The sequence below is a fragment of the Entelurus aequoreus genome, linkage group LG22, assembly GCF_033978785.1.
Source record: "Entelurus aequoreus isolate RoL-2023_Sb linkage group LG22, RoL_Eaeq_v1.1, whole genome shotgun sequence".
NCBI classification, from domain to species: domain Eukaryota; kingdom Metazoa; phylum Chordata; class Actinopteri; order Syngnathiformes; family Syngnathidae; genus Entelurus; species Entelurus aequoreus.
Genome location: NC_084752.1, coordinates 25,683,942 through 25,708,206, shown reverse-complemented (window position 1 = coordinate 25,708,206; position 24,265 = coordinate 25,683,942). Strand labels below are relative to the sequence as shown.

Here is a 24,265-nt window from a genome sequence, read left to right as displayed (position 1 = left end):
TAAACATAAATGGCGTAATGTGTTTGAAATGATTTAGTTTAAATGGGTGAAAGGTAAGTTCCCACTCTTAAAAAAACACAAATGCTGAGGCGTAGTGTGACGTCACTGAAGGGGTTGCCCAACCAACCCATACTAACACTGACCTCTAAACCGGAAATCAGAAGGCTGACTTCAAAATAAAGTCCTTTCAGACTGAGTCCACGTCCAACCATTGGAATAACTAAAGATAATCACCAATAAATGAATAACTACCAATTCAATAAATGCTATTTAACTAGAGTTTATAATTTATTTTTACTTTACTGATTGATTGAAACTTGTATTAGTAGATTGCACAGTACAGTACATATTCTGTACAATTGACCACTAAATGGTAACACCCGAATAAGTTTTTCAACTTGTTTAAGTCGGGGTCCACGTTAATCAATTCATGGTACATATCACAATATTACAATATATTACAAATATTAGTCTCTGTGATGAGGTGGCGACTTGTCCAGGGTGTACCCCGCTTTCCGCCCATGTGCAGCTGAGACAGGCTACAGCACCCCCCCGCGACCCCATAAAGGACAAGCGGTAGAAAATGGAAGGGTCGGGAAATATTAGTCTTTAACCAAATTTAGCATGCTTTTATTCTCACGACAGGGCGAAATCTACTTGAATGAATCGTCATAGATTCTTTCAATACTAAACTGGGCTTTATTTTGGTTTGGTGTCGAGTAGAGTCAAGTTTGTTAGATTTACATTTTTAAGTTTGATACTATATGCGCACTTTAGGATCACAAATATATTCATGTTTTTGAATTTTGTTTTGTTTTGTACATGGGCCTTTGTTCAAAGTATACTGTTAACTATATTTTGTATACGGGTTGTCCTTTTAGTACAACTTTTAGTTCCGTTAAACGTGTGCTGGCATGACAATGAAGTTCCTTGTATATTATTGTGAAATGACCAACCGGAAGTGATTGCAACGATAGCTGGACGACTTGACGCCGGTTGTCGGGGGGGGGGGGAACACTACCGTGGTGAGAATAAAGTGAGCAGTGCCCTTGCGTCCAGTCACAGCGCGGCGGTACCGGCGAACACCACCGCTTCTCCAACAGGACACCGGAGGTCAAGTGCTCCACCGGAAGTGCGCGTTATGTCCGTAAGTGTTTGACGTACCCAGCATGTGGAGCCACTTTCTCCTTGGATGACCTTACGCTCCGCGGGGGGGGCAGAACACCTTACCGAGTGCGTGCTCTCACATCCGGGCAACAAGTCCACTCTCGTGCCGCGTGACGTCACCACCGCGGTGGCGAAGTTCGAGCGGACATCTCTTTCCTTTCCCGAAGCGGCACACTTTCCACGCTGGTGTCGTCACATGATGTACACCATCACCAGAGGGCCCAGCAAACTTGTTACACAACGAAGGACGACAGGTGAGGCGTGTTGTTGCCTATATACACGTGATGATGCAATGTGACGTCAGGCAATTATACAACGTGCGCTTTTACTTGGCTTCAGGTCCCACGCAACAAATCGACAGCAAATTAGCCGAGTCGAAGCACAAGCCGACGACGTGGCTCACTTCAAAGTAAGTACTTCTTCATTTAAAAGTAAGTACAGTTTTCATTTAAAGTGAGGACGTCTTCCAAATAAGTACTTCTTCCTGGGAGCCATGACACAGCAGTTTTCGCGTGTGTTATTGTGACGTCACTTGTTCGTGTTAAAAACTCCTTTCACTAGTGATGGTTGATGAGGCGTCATGAAGCGTTTCGACACATTGCAAAACTGTATTGATACTGTGTCACTCAATACTGACATCTGCTGGACATTAAAAATCCCTACAGGCAACCTATGGACCGACTCAACTGACACTGATTTTATGACCTAGTACAGGGGTCGCTCTAGCGCCGCCCTAGTGGCTCTCTGGAGCTTTTTCAAAAATGTATGAAAAATGGAAAAAGATGAGGGGGAAAAAAAATATATTTTTTGTTTTAATAATGTTTCTGTAGGAGGACAAACATGACACAAACCTCCCTAATTGTTATAAATCACACTGTTTATATTAAACATGCTTCACTGATTCGAGTATTTGGCGAGCGCCGTTTTGTCCTACTAATTTTGGCGGTCCTTGAACTCACCGTAGTTTGTTTACATGTATAACTTTCTAGGACGGGTCGGCAACCCGCGGCTCTTTAGCGCCGCCCTAGTGGCTCTCTGGAGCTTTTTCAAAAATGTATGAAAAATGGAAAAAGATGAGGGGAAAAAAAATATATTTTTTGTTTTAATAATGTTTCTGTAGGAGGACAAACATGACACAAACCTCCCTAATTGTTATAAAGCACACTGTTGTTATACATGCTTCACTGACTCGAGTATTTGGCGAGCGCCGTTTTGTCCTACTTATTTTGGCGGTCCTTGAATTCACCGTAGTTTATTTACATGTATAACTTTCTCCAACTTTCTAGGACGGGTCGGTAACCCGCGGCTCTTTAGCGCCGCTCTAGTGGCTCTCTGGAGCTTTTTCAAAAATGTATAAAAAATGGAAAAAGATGAGGGGAAAACTTTTTTTTGTTTGTTTTAATAATGTTTCTGTAGGAGGACAAACATGACACAAACCTCCCTAATTGTTATAAAGCACACTGTTTATGTTATACACATACTTGCCAACCCTCCCGTTTTTAGCGGGAGAATCCCGATATTCAGCGCCTCTCCCGACAACCTCCCGACAGAGATTTTCTCCCGACAAACTCCCGGTATTCAGCCGGAGCTGGAGGCCACGCCCCCCCCAAAAAAAGTCTGCCGCAGCTGCGATTGGACCTGACCAGCCTCCGGGTACAAGTACTGGAGTACCAATTGCTTGCCAGGGAAGATCTTCCCCAGGAAGCAAGGATTGACCGGTTTTGGGCCATGCTAGGGAGAGATGGAAGTTTCCACACTCTCGTGCATTTGATGAAAGCACTTTTGTGCGTGCCACACAGCAATGCATCAATCATCAGAGAGGGTGTTCAGCATGGTTAGAAAAATAGTGACAGAGAATAGAAAGAGGATGTACAATTCAACCCTTAACAAAGCATTGTACTTTCAAGTACAACAATGAGTAGATGAGTGTTGTGTGTGTGTGTGTATATGTGTAAATAAATGAACACTAAAATTCAAGTATTTTATTTATATAATAAAATCTATATATATATATATATGTATGTATGTATGTATGTATGTATGTATGTATGTAACGGTGTAGAAACAGACGTTCATTATGCTTGATTAAATTATGAATGAAGTGTTGCAACAGCGCCTGTTGCTGGCGAGAAGTGGTATGTACTTTACCTGCGGGAAGTGCTCAGAACTGTGACGCCTTCCAATTGATGATCCCGTGACCCAAGTGGACTCACAGTCTCACAATTTGCACTGTTTTGCAGGACACTGTAATAAAAGAAATTCATAATCCACCTGGTGCCAGTGATATGTTGAAGCGACAGCAGTGTGGAGCTGCATTTTGCCACATACAGTTGTGGACCGTCACATATATATATATATATATATATATATATATATATATATATATATATATATATATATATATATGAGAAATACTTAAGTTGGTGAATTCTAGCTGTAAATATACTCTCCTCTTAACCACGCCCCCGCCCCAACCACGCCCCCCTCCACCCACCTCCCGATGTTGGAGGTCTCAAGGTTGGCAAGTATGGTTATACATGCTTCACTGATTCGAGTATTTGGCGAGCGCCGTTTTGTCCTACTAATTTTGGCGGTCCTTGAACTCACCGTAGTTTGTTTACATGTATAACTTTCTAGGACGGTGGTCGGCAACACGCGGCTCTTTAGCGCCGCCCTAGTGGCTCTCTGGAGCTTTTTCAAAAATGTATGAAAAATGTAAAAAGATGAGGGAAAAAAATTAATTTTTTATTTTAATATGGTTTCTGTAGGAGGACAAACATGACACAAACCTCCCTAATTGTTGTAAAGCACACTGTTTATATTAAACATGCTTCACTGATTCGAGTATTTGGCGAGCGCCGTTTTGTCCTACTAATTTTGGCGGTCCTTGAACTCACCGTAATTTGTTTACATCAGGGGTGTCCAAACTTTTTCCACTGAGGGCCGCACACGGAAAAATTAAAGCAGGCGGGGGCCATTTTGATATTTTTAATTTTCAAACCATAACAAAATATATGGATTTTGTTTGTTTTTTTACCTTTTTTACCATTTATTTAGGGCTCCCGGGGACCATAAAGGGTCAAAGTCATTAAAATGTTAAAAACAAGTCAAATTATTATTTTTTTAATTTATATAACGCTTACAGTATATCAACTTCAGGTTGATATAAAGTTTAAAAAAACAAAAAGGTTTTATGCCTTTTCTGTCAAAGACAACTTTAGTTTTTTATTATAAAACTGAAATATGCAGTATTTCCCCCACTGCCCAAAACATTCAGAAAGCAATGTTTGTTGTGAAGTAATTAGAGCCTTAAAAATATCAATAATGCAGGACACCATTGATTATTATTTTTGAGTAATCACAGTGAAAAGATAAATAAAATCCCATTAAATATATTTGGTATCCAAAAGGTGCCCCACTCAGAAAGTGATACATTTGTATTAGTTTTTTTTTTTTACTTTCAACACTTAAGTTACGAGATCAACTTCAGATATATCTGTCGATTTTACGTTTGAACTATTATTTTGTTTGTTTTATGCTCTTTTGTCAAATAAAATGTTGATGTTTTTGTATGGCAACCACACAATATATGCAATATTTTCCACAAACATTTTAAATTGAAATATTTCAAATAATTGGAGCCTTGAATAGGTCAATAATTCATTATAACATTGATTTTTTTTTTTTTGAGCAATGGCAAAAAAATAAAAAATAAAGATAGACAAAAGAAAAAAAAAGCCTGCATGGTAGCTTTGTGTCAACATTGCAACTTTTTCTAGTTAGATTTCACCTCATTCCACTTTTTTAAAAGTTTGTTTAATTTTTGCAATAGCATTTCCAGAATGTGTGGCGGGCCGGTAAACAATTAGCTGCGGGCCGCAAATGGCCCCCGGGCCGCACTTTGGACACCCCTGGTTTACATGTATAACTTTCTAGGACAGGGGTCGGCAACCCGAGGCTCTAGAGCTGCATGCGGCTCTTTAGCGCCGCCCCAGTGGCTCTCTGGAGCTTTTTCAAAAATGTATGAAAAATGGAAAAAGATGAGGGGAAAAAAATATATTTTTTGTTTTAATAATGTTTCTGTTGGTGGACAAACATGACAGAAACCTCCCTAATTGTTATAAAGCACACTGTTTGTTATACATGCTTCACTGACTCGAGTATTTGGCGAGCGCCGTTTTGTCCTACTTATTTTGGCGGTCCTTGAATTCACCGTAGTTTATTTACATGTATAACTTCCTCCAACTTTCTAGGACAGGGGTCGGCAACCCGCGGCTCTTTAGCGCCGCCCTAGTGGCTCTCTGGAGCTTTTTCAAAAATGTATGAAAAATGGAAAAAGATGAGGGGAAAACATTTTTTGTTTTGTTTTAATATGGTTTCCGTAGGAGGACAAACATGACACAAACCTCCCTAATTGTTATAAAGCACACTGTTTATGTTATACATGCTTCACTGATTCGAATATTTGGCGAGCGCCGTTTTGTCCTACTAATTTTGGAGGTCCTTGAACTCACCGTAGTTTGTTTACATGTATAACTTTCTCTGACTTTCTAGGACGTGTATTATGCCACTTCTTTTTCTGTATCATTTTGTCCACCAAACTTTTAACGTTGTGCATGAATGCACAAAGGTGAGTTTTGTTGATGTTATTGACTTGTGTGGAGTGCTAATCAGACATATTTGGTCACTGCATGACTGCAAGCTAATCGATGCTAACATGCTATTTAGGCTAGCTATATGTACAGATTGCATCATTATGCCTCATTTGTAGGTATATTTGAGGTCATTTAGTTTCCTTTAAGTCATCTTAATTCAATGTATATCTCATGACACACTATCTGTATGTAATATGGCTTTTAATTTTTTGCGGCTCCAGACAGATTTGTTTTTGTATTTTTGGTCCAATATGGCTCTTTCAACATTTTGGGTTGCCGACCCCTGACCTAGTATATACAATAATATAAACTAGTGATGAGTCCGGCAACACAGATGCATCGGCGCATGCGTCGAGCTCATAGAGCGATACCCTGTGTCGGTGCGCGTATCGCTTTTAGAAAGTCACGTGACAGAACACGAGCTGTTTTGGTCACGTGACCGAACACGAGCTGTTTTGGTCACGTGACCGCTCATGAGCTGTTCTGGTCACGTGACCGCTCATGAACTGTATCGCACTGACGCCTGCGCGTCAAACTGCTTATTAGGAAGCGGTGCAATGCGTGTTGTTGACGAACACCGATAGGGCCGCTTGTTGTCACTGTCACTCAAAGTTGCATTTCAAAATTACACAGAATAAATGTGTTTATTTTGTTTAGAATTCAGATGGGTTTGATTTGGTGCGCAGCATATATTGGCTGTGCGGTGCACGGTGTGCGCGGAGGACGCTTGAGCACTGCGCAATTGCGCAGGCGCGCACCTTAGAGGGAACGTTGCTCACAGGGCACAGAGGAGGCGTCAGTGCGATACAGTTCGCGTATCGGTCACGTGACCAAAGCAGCTCATGATCGGTCACATGACTTTCTAAAAGCGGTACGCGCACCGACACAGGGTTTCGCTCTATGAGCTCGATGCATCTGTGTTGCAGGACCCATCACTACTGTTACTAGAGAAGGTACAGGAATATGACGGCGTGGCGAAGTTGGTAGAGTGGCCGTGCCAGCAATCGGAGGGTTGCTGGTTACTGGGGTTCAATCCCCACCTTCTACCATCCTAGTCACGATACATGTTCACATTATTTGACTGTATCTAAAAAAGATAAAAATATATTTTTATTTAAATGAAGATATGAAATAATCCTAAATGAAATACAATGACTTGGTTTATATTATTGTATATACTAGGTCATCAAATCAGTGTCAGTTGAGTCGGTCCATAGGTTGCCTGTAGGGATTTTTAATGTCCAGCAGATGTCAGTATTTAGTGACACAGTATCGACACAGTATCAATACAGTTTTGCAATGTGTCGAAACGCTTCATGAGGCCTCATCAACCCATCACTAATATAAACCAAGTCATTGTATTTCATTTAGGATTATTTCATATCTTCATTTAAATAAAAATATATTTTTATCTTTTTTAGATACAGTCAATAAATAATGTGAACATGTATCATAACATGGAAATCTAAGAGAACGTGTTGTGAAGGAGGATGTTTGTGGACTGGGAATTTTTTTTATTTTATTTTTTACACATTTTTATTTAAAAAAAACAGTTTTTCCAACGTATTAAATTTTAGACGATTTCTCTTCTTAGTTATTCTTTCTCCGGCTGTAGAAAAGACCCGCTCACAGGGCACAGAGGAGGCGTCAGTGCGACACAGTTCGCGTATCGGTCACGTGACCGAAACAGCTCATGATCGGTCACGTGACTTTCTAAAAGCGGTACGCGCACCGACAGGGTTTTGCTCTAGGAGCTCGACGCATGCGCCGATGCATCTGTGTTGCCGGACCCATCACTACCTTTCACTTTAACCAAGTATTCCAAATGGCTGGAATGTGCAGTTTATTTTTAATGTCAAGCCAAATATTTGTGTTGAACTGAACAAATTATTCCTGTTACTTAAAGGCCTACTGAAATGACTTTTTTTATTTAAACGGGATAGCAGATCCATTCTATGTGTCATACTTGATCATTTCGCGATATTGCCATATTTTTGCTGAAAGGATTTAGTAGAGAACATCGACGATAAAGTTGCAACTTTTGGTCGCTGTTCAAAAAAGCCTTGCCTGTACCGGAAGTAGCGTGACGTCAACAGTTGAAAGGCTCCTCACATTTTCCTATTGTTTTCAACGCAGCTAGAGCAATTCGGACCAAGAAAGTGACGATTACCCCATTAATTTGAGCGAGGATGAAAGATTCGTGGATGAGGAACGTTAGAGTGAAGGACTAGAATTTTGAAATGAAAACAGAGCATTTTTGTATTATATTCAATGGGGTACCAATACTTCCGTATCAACCGTTTACATCACGCGCATACGTCATCATATCTAGACGTTTTCAACCGGAAGTGTGGCGGGAAATTTAAAATTGCACTTTATAAGTTAACCCGGCTGTATTGGCATGTGTTGCAATGTTAAGATTTCATCATTGATATATAAACTATCAGACTGCGTGGTCGGTAGTAGTGGCTTTCAGTAGGCCTTTAAATGAGTTTGTGTATTTATTATTTTACAAGTGAACACAACAAACGGCATATATATTGACAATATACAAACTCAGAGGTGTCAAACTCATTTTAGATATATTATTTATTGATTTTTATTATTACTTATGGAGTATATTGTAAATAAATTGAGAACAGGAAGTGAACAAATGTTTTAGCAACTGCTATGTAAAGGAAAAGGGGTAGGATTAAATAAGCTCTGCTTCTTCCTACTCCTTTTCGAACATGTTCGAATCATGGTTCCAGACAAAAAGAATTCAAGTAAATAGAGTGGCCAGCACAATCCCCGAACCTTAATCCCAATGAAAACTTTTGGGCTGACATAAAAAATGCTGTTCATGAGTCAAAGCCAAGAAATGCAGAGGAATTGTGGAACGTAGTCCAATTGTCCTTGGCTGCAATACCTGTTGACCGGTGCCAGAAGTTGGTGGACTCCATGTGCCACAGATGTGAAGCAGTTATCAGAAAACGTGGTTATGCAACTAAATTGTAGTTAATAATTCTAAGGAAAGTTGAATCTGCAAGCCTTTCTTAGTTTATACAGTACATTTGAGTTTTGTAAAGAAAGATGTCAACACTGCTATTTTTTAGTTTTATATTTCTTGACTTTCTGTAAAATATTGTCAAATGAAATTACTTTTTTCCAATTTTCTGGCTTTGAAATAGAATGTGCAGTGTCCCCAATGCATTTGTGTTCATTAAAATACAATTTATTTGAAGAATTTTGAGGTTTACTCACCTTTTTTAAACACACTGCTATTATTATGAACATAACTGTACTTTATAAAAATGTGGTATTGTGTAAACAATGTCATTTTTGCTTCAAGGTGGAGTTGGGTTTCTTCCTACTCCTTTTCGGGTGTTTTGGATATTGCTTTCAAAATTTGCTCCAAATAAACAACTTTTTATTTGATATTTAGCTCTACTAAATGAATATGTCGTTAATACACCAACAGTGTGACCTAGTTCCTCTACATCTGTGGTTTGAAAACAATTTTCACCAAGTACCACCTCAGAAAATACTTGGCTCTCCAAGCACCACCACAATGACCAGCATTAAAATACAGTAGCGTAGTAGGCCCAAGTGTTCATTAAAACAATCCAGAAGTTTTATGTAACAAGTATATTTAATATTTTGGGCCACAACTTGAACAGTAACACTGTTTGAATATAGGAAAATAAAACCACTTTACTTCAATCCTGCTCTATATAAATGTAAATGACATTTATGGTGCCCCCTATGGGTTGTGATCCAAATACTTTGTAAGACATGCTAGCATAAATGTATTACAAATGCTTAAGAGTTTAATAATCATTCGTTGCTTGATGTTTTTAAAGCACACCTCTTAAAGTTGTGTAATCAGTTCCAGAGTGATTCAGTTTTGCACAATGCAGGTTGTGAGAACTCTTGACTTTATAAACAGCGCCACCATGTGGGGTACGTACTGTATTTGTCAGAATGATAACGTTCTTTTTGCGGTAGAGCATCCTGTTACGTTACGGTAATAAATACTATTTTCTAATCTGTAAACATCCAAAGGTCACAAGCAATTATTTCAAAGCAAATTCTGTCTATAATCCAGATAGAGCAGCATTTAAAAATGTAACCTGGTGAGTCAAATATTGTTCCATCTTGTCTCAGCAGGTGTTGACACTCAGTAATGTCCACATGTGTATGAAACACTGAATTGGTAGTAGCTACTACTTGTCAGGATCTTATGTACGCACCAGTGTGTGTACAGTATATAAGCCACACCCACAACATTTTTTAATAAAAAAAGAAAAAGTTTCCGTATATTAGCCGTACCAGACTATAAGCCACAAAATGTAAATGTTTATTGACATACCTTTTTTTTAAAAATTGTTTTTAAACGGCTGATCAAACAAAAAAATCAGCATGGACCCACTAGCTGTGGAAGCTCGCTCTCCAATCAGCTAAACAGACTCAATAAGTCCACGGTGATATTTTGGTGAATTTACTGAGGGATTTGTGTTTTATGAAAACTACAAAACCCAAAACCAGTGAAGTTGGCACATTGTGTAAATGGTAAATACAAACAGATTACAATGATTTGCTAATCCTTTTCAACCTATATTCAATTGAATAGACTGCAAAGACAAGATATTTAATGTTGGAACTAGAAAACTTTATTTTTTCAAATATTAGCTCATTTGGAATTTGATGCCTGCAACATGTTTCAAAAAAGCTGGCACAAGTGGCAAAAAAAGACTGAGAAAGTTGGGGAATGCTCATCAAACACTTATTTGGAACATTGCACAGGTGGACAGGCTAATTGGGAACAGGTGGGTGCCATGATTGGGTATAGAAGCAGCTTCCATGAAATGCTCAGTCATTCACAAACAAGGACGGGGCGAGGGTCACCACTTTGTGAACAAATGCGTGAGCAAATTGTTTTAAAACATTTCTCAACCAGATATTGCAAGGAATTTAGGGATTTCACCATCTATGCTCCGTAATATCATCAAAAGGTTTATAGAATCAGGAGAAATCACTGCACGTAAGTGGCAAGGCTGAAACCCAACATTGAATGCCCGTGACCTTCGATCCCTCAGGCGGTACTGCATCAAAAAGCGAAATCAGTGTGTAAAGGATATCACCACATGGGCTCAGGAACACTTCAGAAAACCACTGCCAGTAACTACAGTTGGTTGCTACATCTGTAAGTGCAAGTTAAAACTCTACTATGCAAAGCCAAATATCTGTCTTTGCAGTTTATTCAATTGAATATAAATTGAACAAATCATTGTATTCTGTTTTTATTTTACGAATTACACAACGTGCCAACTTCACTGGTCTTAGGTTTTGTATTTGCATTATGGTTGTCAGCGGGAAAAAAATACATAAATTGGCTGCACCGTTTTATAAACTGTAGGGTTCAAAGCGTATGAAAAAATGACTGTAATCTGTGGTATTGTAGTATATAGTTGTGGTTATTAATGACACATGTTTCACCTCACAGTGCTCCAACCCCAAAGATCGTGTTCAACCGCCTCAATGGGAAGCGTTACCACGGTGCGTCCACACAGAAGGTCGACAGCCCGGCAGAGGGGTTCACACCCGCGCACGAGGAGAACGTCAAATTTGTATATGAAGGTAAGTAAGACCTGGGGCCGTATTTATCAAGCGTCTTAGAGTGCCCTTTTACACTTAAGTCCTGAGAATTTGCGAAATTTAGTCCTACTCTGAAACTTAAGAATAAAAGCTATTTATCAACTTTCTTAAGTCTAAGAATCACTCTTACTCTCCACGATATTTAAGAGACCTTCAGAGGTGTCCTAAGTGGTTAGGAGTTGCCAGCAGGGGGTGGCACTGAGGCGAGAGAGACGTGGCCGAACGTTCAGGGAGCGGAAGGATGTCCTGGCTTTGTTTGATGATGAGCAGCTGATCAAACGGTATCGTTTAGACAGAGCGGGTATTATTTTTGTCACAGATTTAATAATTTTCGATTCCATGTTGATTTCTGCATGTGGCTGCAGTGGGCTAGTTTATATAGAGCCACCCACACCAGTTTCAAATTAGTTGCCTTATTAATGAATTGGAAAGAAAATGTTATGAGAGTAGCGTATGTGTGTGTGTGGCCCTTTAATAGGGGACAGCATGTGAGGTGAGTGACTTCAGTGAGTGTGTAGGCGAGAGAAGAGAGGGAGCGGTAGCGTGAGCGGGGACTAGTTTGTTTTGTGTTGGATTGGCTGTGTACAAGCAATCAATAAAGCAAGATTTGCAACTAATCGCCGGACTCATCATTCACCCTAAAGTCGTCCGCTGTGGAGACCCACTGCCGGGTAAAGTGAAGGGTGTTGCCCCGAGCATACATCCTGGAGAAGTGTCTCCCCTGCGCTCTGCGACTACGGTCTGGGAGCAGGAAGCAGGAAAGGTGCAACAAAAAGGAAACATTTATTTTTGATTCATTGCCAATATTGTTTGTTTTGTATTATTTTGTAGTTTACTGTCAAAATATACACTCCCATTGTCCACTTAGATATTTCTAAGATATTTATTTATTCTTAGACAAGGGATTCCCTTCCGTGATTGGTCATTTCTATGGACACAGAAATGACGTCACCTAAAATTCCGTTTACGGCACATAGTAATGTCGTAATTCAGCTCTGAGTGTGACACTTAAGATTCAGTCCTACACTTCGCCGAAAGTATGAGTAAGACGCTTGATAACTAACTTTTAAGTGCAGCTTTCAGCGAATAATTTCTTTACTCATAAGTCAACTCTTAGCAGACTTCTTAGGAGTAATTCTAAGAAGCTTGATAAATACGGCCCCTGGTGTCATTTGCAACACAAATAGCTACGAGGTCAAATCAAGTCTGTCCAAAGTACATGCAAGTTTCAAACACCACTCACTTATTACTTCTCTTGTAGAATCCACTTCCTGTGGTTAATCTATGACTTGTTTTTGGCTCCACGTCAGTAAGTCTCATCAACATCAAATCCACAATAAAGACAATGTTAGATAAGATTCACGCTTACAACAAAGTGTAGTTTATCTCTAATCCTGATACAAAGTCTGCTCATTAGCCAACTAGTTCACTCATTCATACTTGCTGGGTCAAAGTTCACTGTGTGCACATAACATTTAAAAGTAACTTATTAGAGTCAAGTGCAGCCACTTAGTAACTAGTTATACATGTCTCCTCATCTTTAAATGTCTATTATTCAACTTTGTCCTGCAATTCAGTCTTGTGGAAATGTTTGTGTGTTTGCAGACTGCAGCACTTACACACTTTTGATTCACACAAAAACATTGTTTCTCTTTGTGGTCGCAGCAACATTTAATCAGCCTAGTTAGTATAAGCATCTTTAGTAGGAAGCAGCACACTTCTAAATGACAGCAATAATTATGGTTGTGGTATTAAATGGCAAAGGTAAATGGGTTGTACTTGTATAGCGCTTTGCTACCTTTTAAGGTAGTCAAAGCGCTTTGACACTATTTCCACATTCACCCATTCACACACTGATGGCGGGAGCTGCCATGCAAGGCCCTAACCACGACCCATCAGGAGCAAGGGTGAAGTGTCTTGCTCAAGGACACAACGGGCGTGACTAGGTTGGTAGAAGGTGGGGATTGAACCAGGAACCCTCAAGTTGGTGGCACGGCCACTTTTTCAACCGCGCCACGCCGTCCCCATTAGTTTATAGTTCAACCTTGCATACAGTTACAATATGGTATGTTGTATATTTACACTTTCACATTACCGTACATGTCCCTAAAAGGAGTAGGAAGAAGCAGAGCCTAATTGATCCTAGACCTTCTCCATCTCATTATCTAGGCCTTGTTTTCCTGTTGAACATGTTTGTGTTGTTCATCAAGTCGTCTGTTTCCCCCCCAGCATGGCGAGAGGTGCAGCAGGAGTTGGGCGATGAAGACGTCAAGGACTCGACGGGCAGCCAAGGACCCGTTCAGTACACCGAGAAGATTCCCAATACTGCCATAAAGAGTAAGTACCTGCTTTTTTATTTACTTTTTCTCTTTTAGAAACATTACCAAGCATGTTTATAAACTGTCACAATCTGCAACCATCACCCGCTAGTAAACATGTCGCTTGTGTACTCTCGCAAACCTTCAAAGACGCTACTCGACTAATTCCATGTCAAAGGAGTGCATGTGTGACCTTTCACCTCATCCATCTCAAGCATCTTTGGTTGGATGGCGACTACAAATGTGAGCGATACTCAAAAATAGTGTTCCATAAAGGGTTGTGCGGCTACGCGGGTGCAGGAGGGTCTACAACCAGAAAGTGAGCTACAAACATGAAGTCAAAGTAATATTTAGAAATATACGTATGAACTATTCTGTCGTTTCTTTTTGTGGTTGGGTTAAAAGCGATACTTTCAAGTCGGCCCCCAAGGGCCTCATCTATTTAAGGTTTGCATGTGTTAAAACACGTGCAGACTTGATAGCACACGCAAAGCTGATCTACTAGGATTGCGTCTGTTAAATGAGCAAAATAAGGAGTGCTATCCATTTAGTGTGTTGTGTCTTCATGAATATGCAGAATATATGCTGATTATTACAACACCTTCATTACTGGGAGGAGAATGCATATTTAGCATACTAAATGATGTATGTTTGAAAACACCACATGTAGGAGCATGATGGCATGAATGTGCAGTATAGGGATGTCCCGATCCAGGTTTTTGCACTTCCGATCCGATACCGATGTTTTTGCACTTCCGATCCGATACCGATACTGGCCTATCCGAGCATGTATTAAAGTTTAAAGTTTTTTAGCCTACTTAGTTGTCAGATTCATGTTGAAAAGGGTTTTAGTACTCTTGATAACAACTAACCAGCTGAATTAGGTGACTTTGAATAATACACAATGGTTGGTAACAAGAAACTGACCTGTTTATTCAAGGTTGAACGCAAAATTATACGTGACAAACAGAAATGGCATCATTGAACAGTAAAAAAGTGAACAGTATAAAGTGCAAATAATGCTGTAAACATTATTTAAAAAAAGCAAATCACACAAACAACCTGAGTGGGATAAAATGTCTATAACTCAGCATCAATACTTGCTCTTGAACAAGTGTAAACTTAAAAAAAAAAAAAAAAATCTACACACTCCCTTCAATTGTTTGCCCCCCGACTGCAGTCCGAGCATAACGGGGAGACTCTTTCTAACAAAGACGAGCATCGAAAGCCCACTTTACTCACAAGAGATAAGGGCTCATCATCCAGAATTATTTCCTCGGCAATGACTCTATTTATCCCCTGGGCTTTAGCACTGTTCAGTGGCAGTAGGTCACGCTTCGCCATCGTTAGTTGGGTAGGACCTTTCTTTTTCTTTGTCAGTTTTCTTTAGAAATTCTTCATATTCTTTACGGTGGTATTTCGCTAAATGCTTGATCAGATTTGTTGTTTTAAAATGTCTTACAACTTTACCACTACGCTTGACTTTACTGTGGCATGTTTTGCACTCTTCATCTTTTTCGTTTTGTAGGGTAAAATAATCCCGCGCAGCTGACATTTTTACTGGTAACTTCCGCTCGCCTTTCGGAACCATGCACTGGCATCCGCTTCCGATTAGGACGGTTAGGACACAGGCCTGTGTATGTGTTTAAGGTGTGCTGGAAAATGTGAGAACGGAAGTTAGGGAGCAGCAGAAAAGTGGAATGTATTATTTAAATCAGTGCGTTGGAAAACACGGACCGGAATTTTTTTTTAAACTGGATCTGGATCGGCATTTTCCCGTGCCTTGCCGATACGCATTTTTTGGCAAATATCGGCGGCCGATCCGATCCAAATATCGGATCGGGACAACCCTAGTGCAGTACATGATTAAATGTCTCCGCAGCGAAAGCCGCGTAGTGCAAGCAAAATCCTTATATAAAGCAGGCAGTTATCAATTGTATTCGCAGTCTTAGTAGATCACACACAACAGCCACTAGTAATACACACAATTTGATAGATTGCACGTGTTTGTTTAGCATGTTGTATTTGGATTAGGGCTGGGTGGTATGGCCTTTTTTTTAATATCTCGATATTTTTAGGCCATATCCCGATACACGATATATATCTCGATATTTTGCCTTAGCCTTGAATGAACACTTGATGCATATAATCACAGCAGTATGATGATTCTATGTGTCTACATTAAAACATTCTTGTCCATACTGCATTAATATATGCTCATTTTAAACTTTCATGCAGAGAGGGAACTCACAAGTAAGTCAGTTTAGCAAAAGTGTATTTATTAAACAGTTATTAAGCAGTGGCACAAACATTCATGTCATTTCCAAACAGAAAGTGCAAGATTGTCAGACATTTTAAAACAAGCTATAAGTGCACTTTTGTGCATGATGTCACACAAGATATTTCAATAAGTGTCACATAAAAATGAGCTGCATATCAAATAGTATATGTCCTACGGTGTTGATGTGGAAATAGTTGCTTCGGCATTTAGTTGGTGTGGCACCGAACGGAGATGTTGACATGTAAAGACATATTCCCGCTTGAAGCAAAACCACCGCCAGACGATGGACCCCGTGCTGTTTTTCTTGGGAATGAATTATTCCTTCATTTGTTACCAGATTCGCACCTTCTTTCTCTCGTATTGCCACTCAAACCACACCGTTAGCATCACAGCTAATGTTACCATGTCGCTACCTGTCTGCTCCGCGGGAGCGTGTGACGTTGCTCACGTGACGTATGTAAGAAGGTGCGCTTGTTTTAAGTGTCTGAGAAGGAGAGACCGGAAAGAGTGAGAAACGCATGCAGTTTAATGTCTTGATGAAATGTTGCATTTAGTCACTTTGACCTTCTATGGCGTAAAGAGGGAATGACATGATGCACACTTCCCTTCCACATTGAGTGAAGGTGTGCATAGGCCAGACTTTATTATGTATCTTTTTGTGTGTACACGGCTTTCTGAAATACTGAGACTGTCAGAATTCCATGCAGTTTTCTAGAAGAGGCCCATGAACATTTGTTTTGTATCTGAACAGCCTGTGGCGTGCTGACAATCTTCTTCAAAAGTAAACATATGATTCCTTTTTTTGTTGCTTATGTGGCTGTTTAGTCAGAAATGAATGTTGAGCAGTGAGTGTTTAGATGTGTACCATCTGCACAGCAAAGGAGCATGACATCACCACTCTGTTGTCTTCACACAGACTTTGTCCCTATGGACTTGGAGGAGTGGTGGGCTCAGCGCTTCCTTGCAAACATTGCAGGCCTGTCATGACTGCTTTGAGAAGCAAAGTGTTGACGCTCCACCAGCCAAGGAACCACAAGGCTCAGGAAGAGAGGCAGGTCATGGATCCAGGAAGCTTGGTGTGAAGACTTTTACACCTTTTGGAACTTGACCTGATGCCTGGAGCGTTACTACGCTGCTTCAGGCAATACTGAGCGCACAAAAACGGCCCAGATGATATTTTGCTGCACAATGCTCCTCTCTACTTGAAGGAAACAGTTGATTGAAATTGTTTGAGAGCTTCCCTCCTTCTTCAAGTGTTCTGCTGTACCTACTCTGGCTCATCCTTTGGACCGGAATCTACTGAAGAACAATAATAAAATGTTTTTTCAGAACTCTGTTCATACTTTTGAAGCAAATACCGTATTTTTCGGACTATAAGTCGCAGGTTTTTTTCATAGTTTGGCCGGGGGTGCGACTTATACTCAGGAGCGACTTATGTGTGAAATTATTAACACATTACCGTAAAATATCAAATAATATTATTTAGCTCATTCACGTAAGAGACTAGACGTATAAGATTTTATGGGATTTAGCGATTAGGAGTGACAGATTGTTTGGTAAACGTATAGCATGTTCTATATGTTATAGTTATTTGAATGACTCTTACCCTAATATGTTACGTTAACATACCAGGCACGTTCTCAGTTGGTTATTTATGCCTCATATAACGTACACTTATTCAGCCTGTTGTTCACTATTCTTTATTTATTTTAAATTGTCTTTCATATGTCTATTCTTGGTGTTGGCTTTTATCAAATACATTTCCCCAAAAAATGCGACTTATGTTTTTTTCCTTCTTTATTATGCATTTTCGGCCGGTGCGACTTATACCTCCAGTGCGACTTATACTCCGAAAAATATGGTAGTTTGCACTCCTAAATTAATATTGATCAATTGAGTGCAACTGCAAATGTCTTCATTCTTGCCAAGTTTGAATTCAAACACAATGAGGAAACTCAGTCAAGACCAAACAAGGACCCTGCATACAGTCAGTAGATATATGCCTGAATGCTTCCTTCACTCAGAAAAGAAAATGTCCCCTAATAAGAATATGCAATCAAGCAATAGAATTCAAATTCTTATTTGGCTCTGCACTTAAATTTTTGCTCCAATGTCCACTCAAGATTGAGGTTTTTACAAATTAATACACATTTGTTTATTTTTAGTAAAAGTAAATTTTTAAGAAAAGTCAACAATACTTTAAATATAGAAACATGCTTAAAAGTGATGTTTGCAACTCCCTGACAGTAACATTTTTCATAACAAAAAAATATAACAAGACCACCACCAGCTAGCCGATGTCACCATTTAGTGTTTTACGGAACACATTTGACAATTGTCTATATTTTACACAAACGTTATGTAATATAAATTTACCAGCCTGGAAAAAATGGTGTTTTCGGCGGTCACTCACCTGGTCTCATCAAGAGGTATGCACATGGAAGTGCACACATACAAAAGCATTCCAAATTGGCAGTCATGTTGCTAGAATACACATTCAATGACAGATAACCCAACCTATCCAAATGACTATTAGCTAACATCCAAAGCTAATGTGCGTGCATGTGTTACATACGTACTTAGTTACTTCCTAGAAGCCGAAAGAGGGCGGTATATACTGTGTAAAATACATCGGAAAGTTGGTGCCCTCTAGAAATCTGTGTAAATGTTGCAAACAGCCCCTTTAAGTAATAAAACTGCGATCTGTCCATAAGAACCCAAACATGTCCTTAAAAAAAACATACCTATTTTCCCTGGTTATTTTGAAGTTCGGACTCCAGCGCCTCCTTTCCCTTTCTTGCCAGCCTTCCTGACTCGCCTGCGAGAACGTGCGGGCTGTCCTGGTTTAGCCGTGGTGAAAGTGATGCACTGGGAGTCCAGATAGTCCACCAGCTTGGCGGCGCCTAAGCGGATGCCAGCTGCTTTCAGGCGCTGCTGGAGCTGAGACAGGACCAGAGGCTGGTACTGAAGGATCTGACCGTACAGGTCCGAGTCGGACAGGATGAAAGACCGCACGGCCTGCAGGCGATCTCGGAGGCGTGTGACCGCCTGGGAGGCTGAGATGTCGTCATCCGAGTCGCCACCCGAGGAAAGACACAGCTCTGGGTTGGACCTGCAGGGGCAAGGGTGGTGTGGGTAGTTTTCAATAGAGCTGTGCCATGTATCAGCACAAAAAAAGTATCAAGTGATATCATCTTGCATCTAAAATCTCTGATACAAGCAGTCCTGCAGCGTCTTTACTTGTACAAAGCTGGAGAGTCAGTTAACATCTAAGTGTCCTCCAATAGTCACACATGTTGAATCCTTTTTATATTTTAGTGAAATCATTTATAAACATGGTAGGCTACTAGCAGCTACACAACAGCTAAGCACACAAGCTAGACATACAACATTGCAGTCTAGAACATGACATTTGTCAATATAAACACATCAAATAAGGATTGTATCTGTAAGTAATAAGCAACTAAGTATTAGAAAATACTCAGTAACAAATGTGTCCGCAACAGTTTCTGCATCGTAGGTTAAATTTTATGAATTATTTCGACCACTAGGTGTCGCCAAAAAACTAATTACTACTGCACGTCAAAAGCATTAATCCGTCGTAAGGTTAGTCTTTTTCATACCTGCTATTCTCTGACAAATTTCACTTGCTCAAACCTTTTCTAACATTTACTACAAAATAAAAGCATGTATTGTGATTTATAGTGTCAGATTAATACCAGTATTAGCCAATACTAAAGGCTCCAACAGCAGTATCGTATTGGAAGTAAAAATAAGTTTTATCGGACACCCTTCATTCCAAATAAAGTTCATACATTGGATTATCTTTTTGTTATTTTAACGTAAGTAAGTAAGTTACATTTTATTTATAAAGCGCTTTTCACAGATAAAACCACAAAGCGCTGTACAAAACATAGGTAAAGTAAAACAACAATTACATTTAAAACAACAGGGGCAACATCATAAAAAGGATACAAAGTGGATTAAAAATGACAGTTAAAAGGTGCATTAACTAAAAGTAGAGATGTCCGATAATGGCTTTTTTGCCAATATCCAATATTCCGATATTGTCCAACTTTTAATAACCGATTCCGATATCAACCGATACCGATATATACAGTCTTGGAATTAACACATTATTATGCCTAGTTTTGTTGTGATGCCCCGCTGGATGCATTAAACAATGTAACAAGGTTTTCCAAAATAAATCAACTCAAGTTATGGAAAAAAATGCCAACATGGCACTGCCATATTTATTATTGAAGTCACAAAGTGCATTATTTTTTTTAACATGCCTCAAAACAGCAGCTTGGAATTTGGGACATGCTCTCCCTGAGAGAGCATGAGGAGGTTGAGGTAGGCGGGGTTAGGGGGGGGACTGGGGGGTTGGGGGGGTGTAGCGGCGGGTGTATATGGTAGCGTCCCGGAAGAGTTAGTGCTGCAAGGGGTTCTGGGTATTTGTTCTGTTGTGTTTATGTTGTGTTACGGTGCGGATGTTCTCCCGAAGTGTGTTTGTCATTCTTGTTTGGTGTGGGTTCACAGTGTGGCGCATATTTGTAACAGTGTTAAAGTTGTTTATACGGCCACCCTCAGTGTTACCTGTATGGCTGTTGACCAAGTATGTATTGCATTCACTTGCATGTGTGTTAAAAGCCATAGATATTATGTGACTGGGCCGGCACACAAAAGCAGTGCCTTTAAGGTTTATTGGCGCTCTGTACTTTTCCCTACGTCCGTGTACACAGCTGCGTTTTAAAAAGTCATACATTTTACTTTTTGAAACCGATACCGCTAATACATTTTAAAGCATTTATCGGCCGATAATATTAGCAGCCCGGTATTATCGGACTTCTCGAACTAAAAGCTTTACTAAAAAGAGAAGTTTTCAAATGTTTCTGAAAAGTTTCAACACAGTCAAGATCGCAAACGGACTGGTGCAAATAGTTCCAGAGTGTGGGAGCTATAGCTTGGAATGCCAGGTCTCCAGAGGTTTTAAAACGAGTTTTTGGGATCTTTAGAAGATCCTGGCCTGAAGACCGGAGGCTGCGCCCTGAAGAGTAGGGGCATAGCAAGTCAGTGATGTACTGAGGGGCCCCACCGGAATGTCAGAACTCGAGGCAGCAAAATATTGACTTCAAAGCAAAACACTGAGTAAAAGATAAGAGTATAATGTGAAGTTATTCCTACCGCTCGGATTCTTCACTTGCAGTAGTTGAAGAGGCATTGGAGCCCTGAGAGTTGGACAGCAGCTCTGCGTCCGCCTCGTCCCCTTGATGGCGTCTCCCAGGAGCCACGGCAACAGGCACTCCGGGCTCCTTGAAGTTGGAAGAGACAGACGACTTGGAGGGAGGACGCTTGCTCTGTGCTTCGTCTTCATCATCAGAGCCGAGCAGCTGGTGGGTGTAGCGGTGAATCTCCTTCAGCTTGACGATCATCCGCCTCTTAGGTAAAGCACGGACACCAAAGCTGCGCAGAGGAAGAATCAGAATCAGGGGAGGGGGAATTCAGTCTAAGCCTGGGTCCAGACTGAGGCCAAGGGAGAAAAAAACCTCATAGCCATAGCACACATAAGCATGTGTGTAACATCAAAGAACACAAAGGACATTAAATATATTAAATAAGCACAGCTGATGCAACCAGCATTTTTTACATACAGCTACAAAAAAAAACAATACAAAAAAAAAACGTATGCACTGTGGTGGACTCTGCGATGGGGGGGGAGCATGGCCAGAGACAGGAGCAGACCCAACAAAGCAACCAAGAGAGCAGACTCCACTCTCGGCCAGTGTCCAGTCTGCAAGGCGGCGGCATCTGTAACGCTCGCTCCCCAAACACAAGGATTCAGTCCTTCAGTCTGCTGGGTCAAAAGTATACATACAGCCATGTTAATATTTGGTTACATGTCCCTTGGCAAGTTTCACTGCAATAAGGCGCTTTTGGTAGCCATCCACAAGCTTCTGGTTGAATTTTTGACCACTCCTCTTGACAAAATTGGTGCAGTTCAGCTAAATGTGTTGGTTTTCTGACGTGGACTTGTTTCTTCAGCATTGTCCACACGTTTAAGTCAGGACTTTGGGAAGTCCATTCTAAAACCTTCATTCTATTCTGATTTAGCCATTCCTTTAACACTTTTGACGTGTGTTTGGGGTCATTGTGCTGTTGGAACACCCAACTGCGCCCGAGACCCAACCTCCGGGCTGATGATTTTAGGTTGTCCTGAAGAATTTGGAGGTAATCCAGAGGAGTGGTCAAAAATTCAACCAGAAGCTTGTGGGTGGCTACCAAAAGAACCTTATTGCAGTGAAACTTGCCAAGGGACATGTAAGCAAATATTAACATTGCTGTATGTATACTTTTGACCCAGCAGATTTGGTCACATTTTCAGTAGACCCATAATAAATTCATAAAAGAACCAAACTTAATGAATGTTTTTTGTGACCAACAAGTATGTGCTCCAAGCACTCTATCACAAAAAAATAAGTGTTGTAGAAATTATTGGAAACTCAAGACAGCCATGACATTATGTTCTTTAGAAGAAGTGTATGTAAACTTTTGACCACGACTGTATACATATTGTTTGTTTGTTGGCATTTTGTGTTGGTTTGATCGTTTTCTTTCTTTGCACCAGGACTAAGGAAGGTTGTTTGCATTGGGTCTTAAAGTGAATGCTGCGCTCAGTTCCATTCAAAGCATAAGTGGCCATAGACCTGAATTACTCATGTTGTCCACAAGGTGGTGACAAAGCAGCATCATAATAATTTGACTTTTAAAATGAATTGAAAATTCCCTGCGGCATGATTCCTTATCAAACTCATGACGTTTCGCAGGCCAAATTGAAGTCGCACATGGCTCGCGGGCTGTAGTTTGGACACCACTGCTTTAAACCCTTTTTAAAGCGATAATTTTCTTCCTCTTTTCTGACCTATAAATGTTACAATGTCAGGTGCTCGTGTTAAACATTGCCCAAGCATCATAAGGTTCATGTATTTTGATGTGAGCTTGCACGCAGTTTTGGATGATTCTGACTGCTGTTTTATAGTCTTTATTTAACAGGGAGTGTAATGGAAACATTTACATTTTAGTAATCTCTTGTCTAAAACCACAATTTGAGTCTAAGTGTTTGTGTGAGCGGCTTTGTCTTTACTGCATTGGTCTGTTTGTTTGGCAGACATAAGACACTTTTATGACCCTTACGGATTCTTGGGGCTTGCTGAGGATATCTCCAAACCCTCACCTTCTCTGTGTATATATATATATGACAGAGATTGCTGTGATGGTCGAATATCATTTATTAGGGCCCAAGCAGCAGAGAAAGCCCCACAGAAGCGATGCGGAGGACCGCAAGGGCCCTATTGTAATCGCTGTGTTTTATTTTTATATGTTTGGATGTCTTTTTGAGGCCCTTAACATGCATGATAAGGCACCTCAGGTACGGCGAAAATTTTTATATTTTGGGGGTCCTGTAAGTGAAATTTCTAAGTTGGTTCTATAGCGCCACCTTTAAAACAAGAATAATATTAATATTACAGATACTACACATATAGGCGATGATAAATTGCAGACAATTTTTTCCTACGCCATTAGAGGTAGGCGTGGTATGTTGCCAAACTTTGCTCCGATTGGTTTTTGGCCATTTTTCAGCAAAAAAAAAATCATGGATGATTCGCCACAAAACGGTAATAACTCAGCTCCACTCATTTTGAGCTTGACCTTATTTAGTAGAAATGATGATGAAACCCTAAAGTGCCCTATGGGTCAGCACCTGTTCCTGCTTACTGGTAATGGGTAAGAGCGAAATCTGCCCCACGCCATCACCAATTTTACTGTCATTTCTGCATTTCAGGTGATCAGAGGCGGATACTAAACTGATAAATGATGACAAATTGCAATTGCAAATGACAAGAATAGGGTAGACTCTGCAATTTAGCCTCCAACAAATAACAGAAGTTAGAAACATTCTGGTCACAGAATGCCATTTGTACCATTTGTTTACAACTGAATGGAACGCTTATTTGGGGGATTCTGACTATTTTGGACTGGTAGTAGTCGGTCCACAGCGATCGTTCTGCCACACAATACCTCAATGTTAACGAAGGGAAATTAAACTTCAACGGGGCGGCGTGGCGAAGTTGGTAGAGTGGCCGTGCCAGCAATCGGAGGGTTGATGGTTAACTGGGGTTCAATTCCCACCTTCTACCATCCTAGTC

General features: G+C 40.3%; 2 protein-coding genes across 4 annotated transcripts in view; one reads left to right on the top strand and one right to left on the bottom strand.

Moving 5' to 3' along the window:
• Positions 1–1,003: 1,003 nt before the first annotated feature.
• Positions 1,004–17,389, top strand: LOC133639207 (MAPK regulated corepressor interacting protein 2-like). The gene is made up of 5 exons (XM_062032348.1): positions 1,004–1,421; positions 1,507–1,576; positions 11,308–11,441; positions 13,689–13,796; positions 16,975–17,389. The coding sequence occupies exons 1-5, from the start codon at positions 1,193–1,195 to the stop codon at positions 17,043–17,045; spliced, it is 612 nt and encodes a 203-aa protein (XP_061888332.1). The 5' UTR covers positions 1,004–1,192; the 3' UTR covers positions 17,046–17,389.
• The window catches only part of LOC133639204 (structure-specific endonuclease subunit SLX4-like), a 26,175-nt gene continuing 17,958 nt past the window's right edge, over positions 16,049–24,265 (bottom strand). For 2 of the 3 annotated variants that reach the window (XM_062032343.1, XM_062032342.1), the window contains exons 13-14: positions 21,246–21,524; positions 16,049–19,170 (exon numbers count right to left, since the gene is read on the bottom strand). In XM_062032343.1, the coding sequence (XP_061888327.1) occupies positions 18,816–19,170; positions 21,246–21,524 (634 nt within the window). In that variant the 3' untranslated portion in view covers positions 16,049–18,815. The remainder of the gene's footprint in view (positions 19,171–21,245; positions 21,525–24,265) is intronic. The other variant, XM_062032344.1, reaches the window with a different exon arrangement.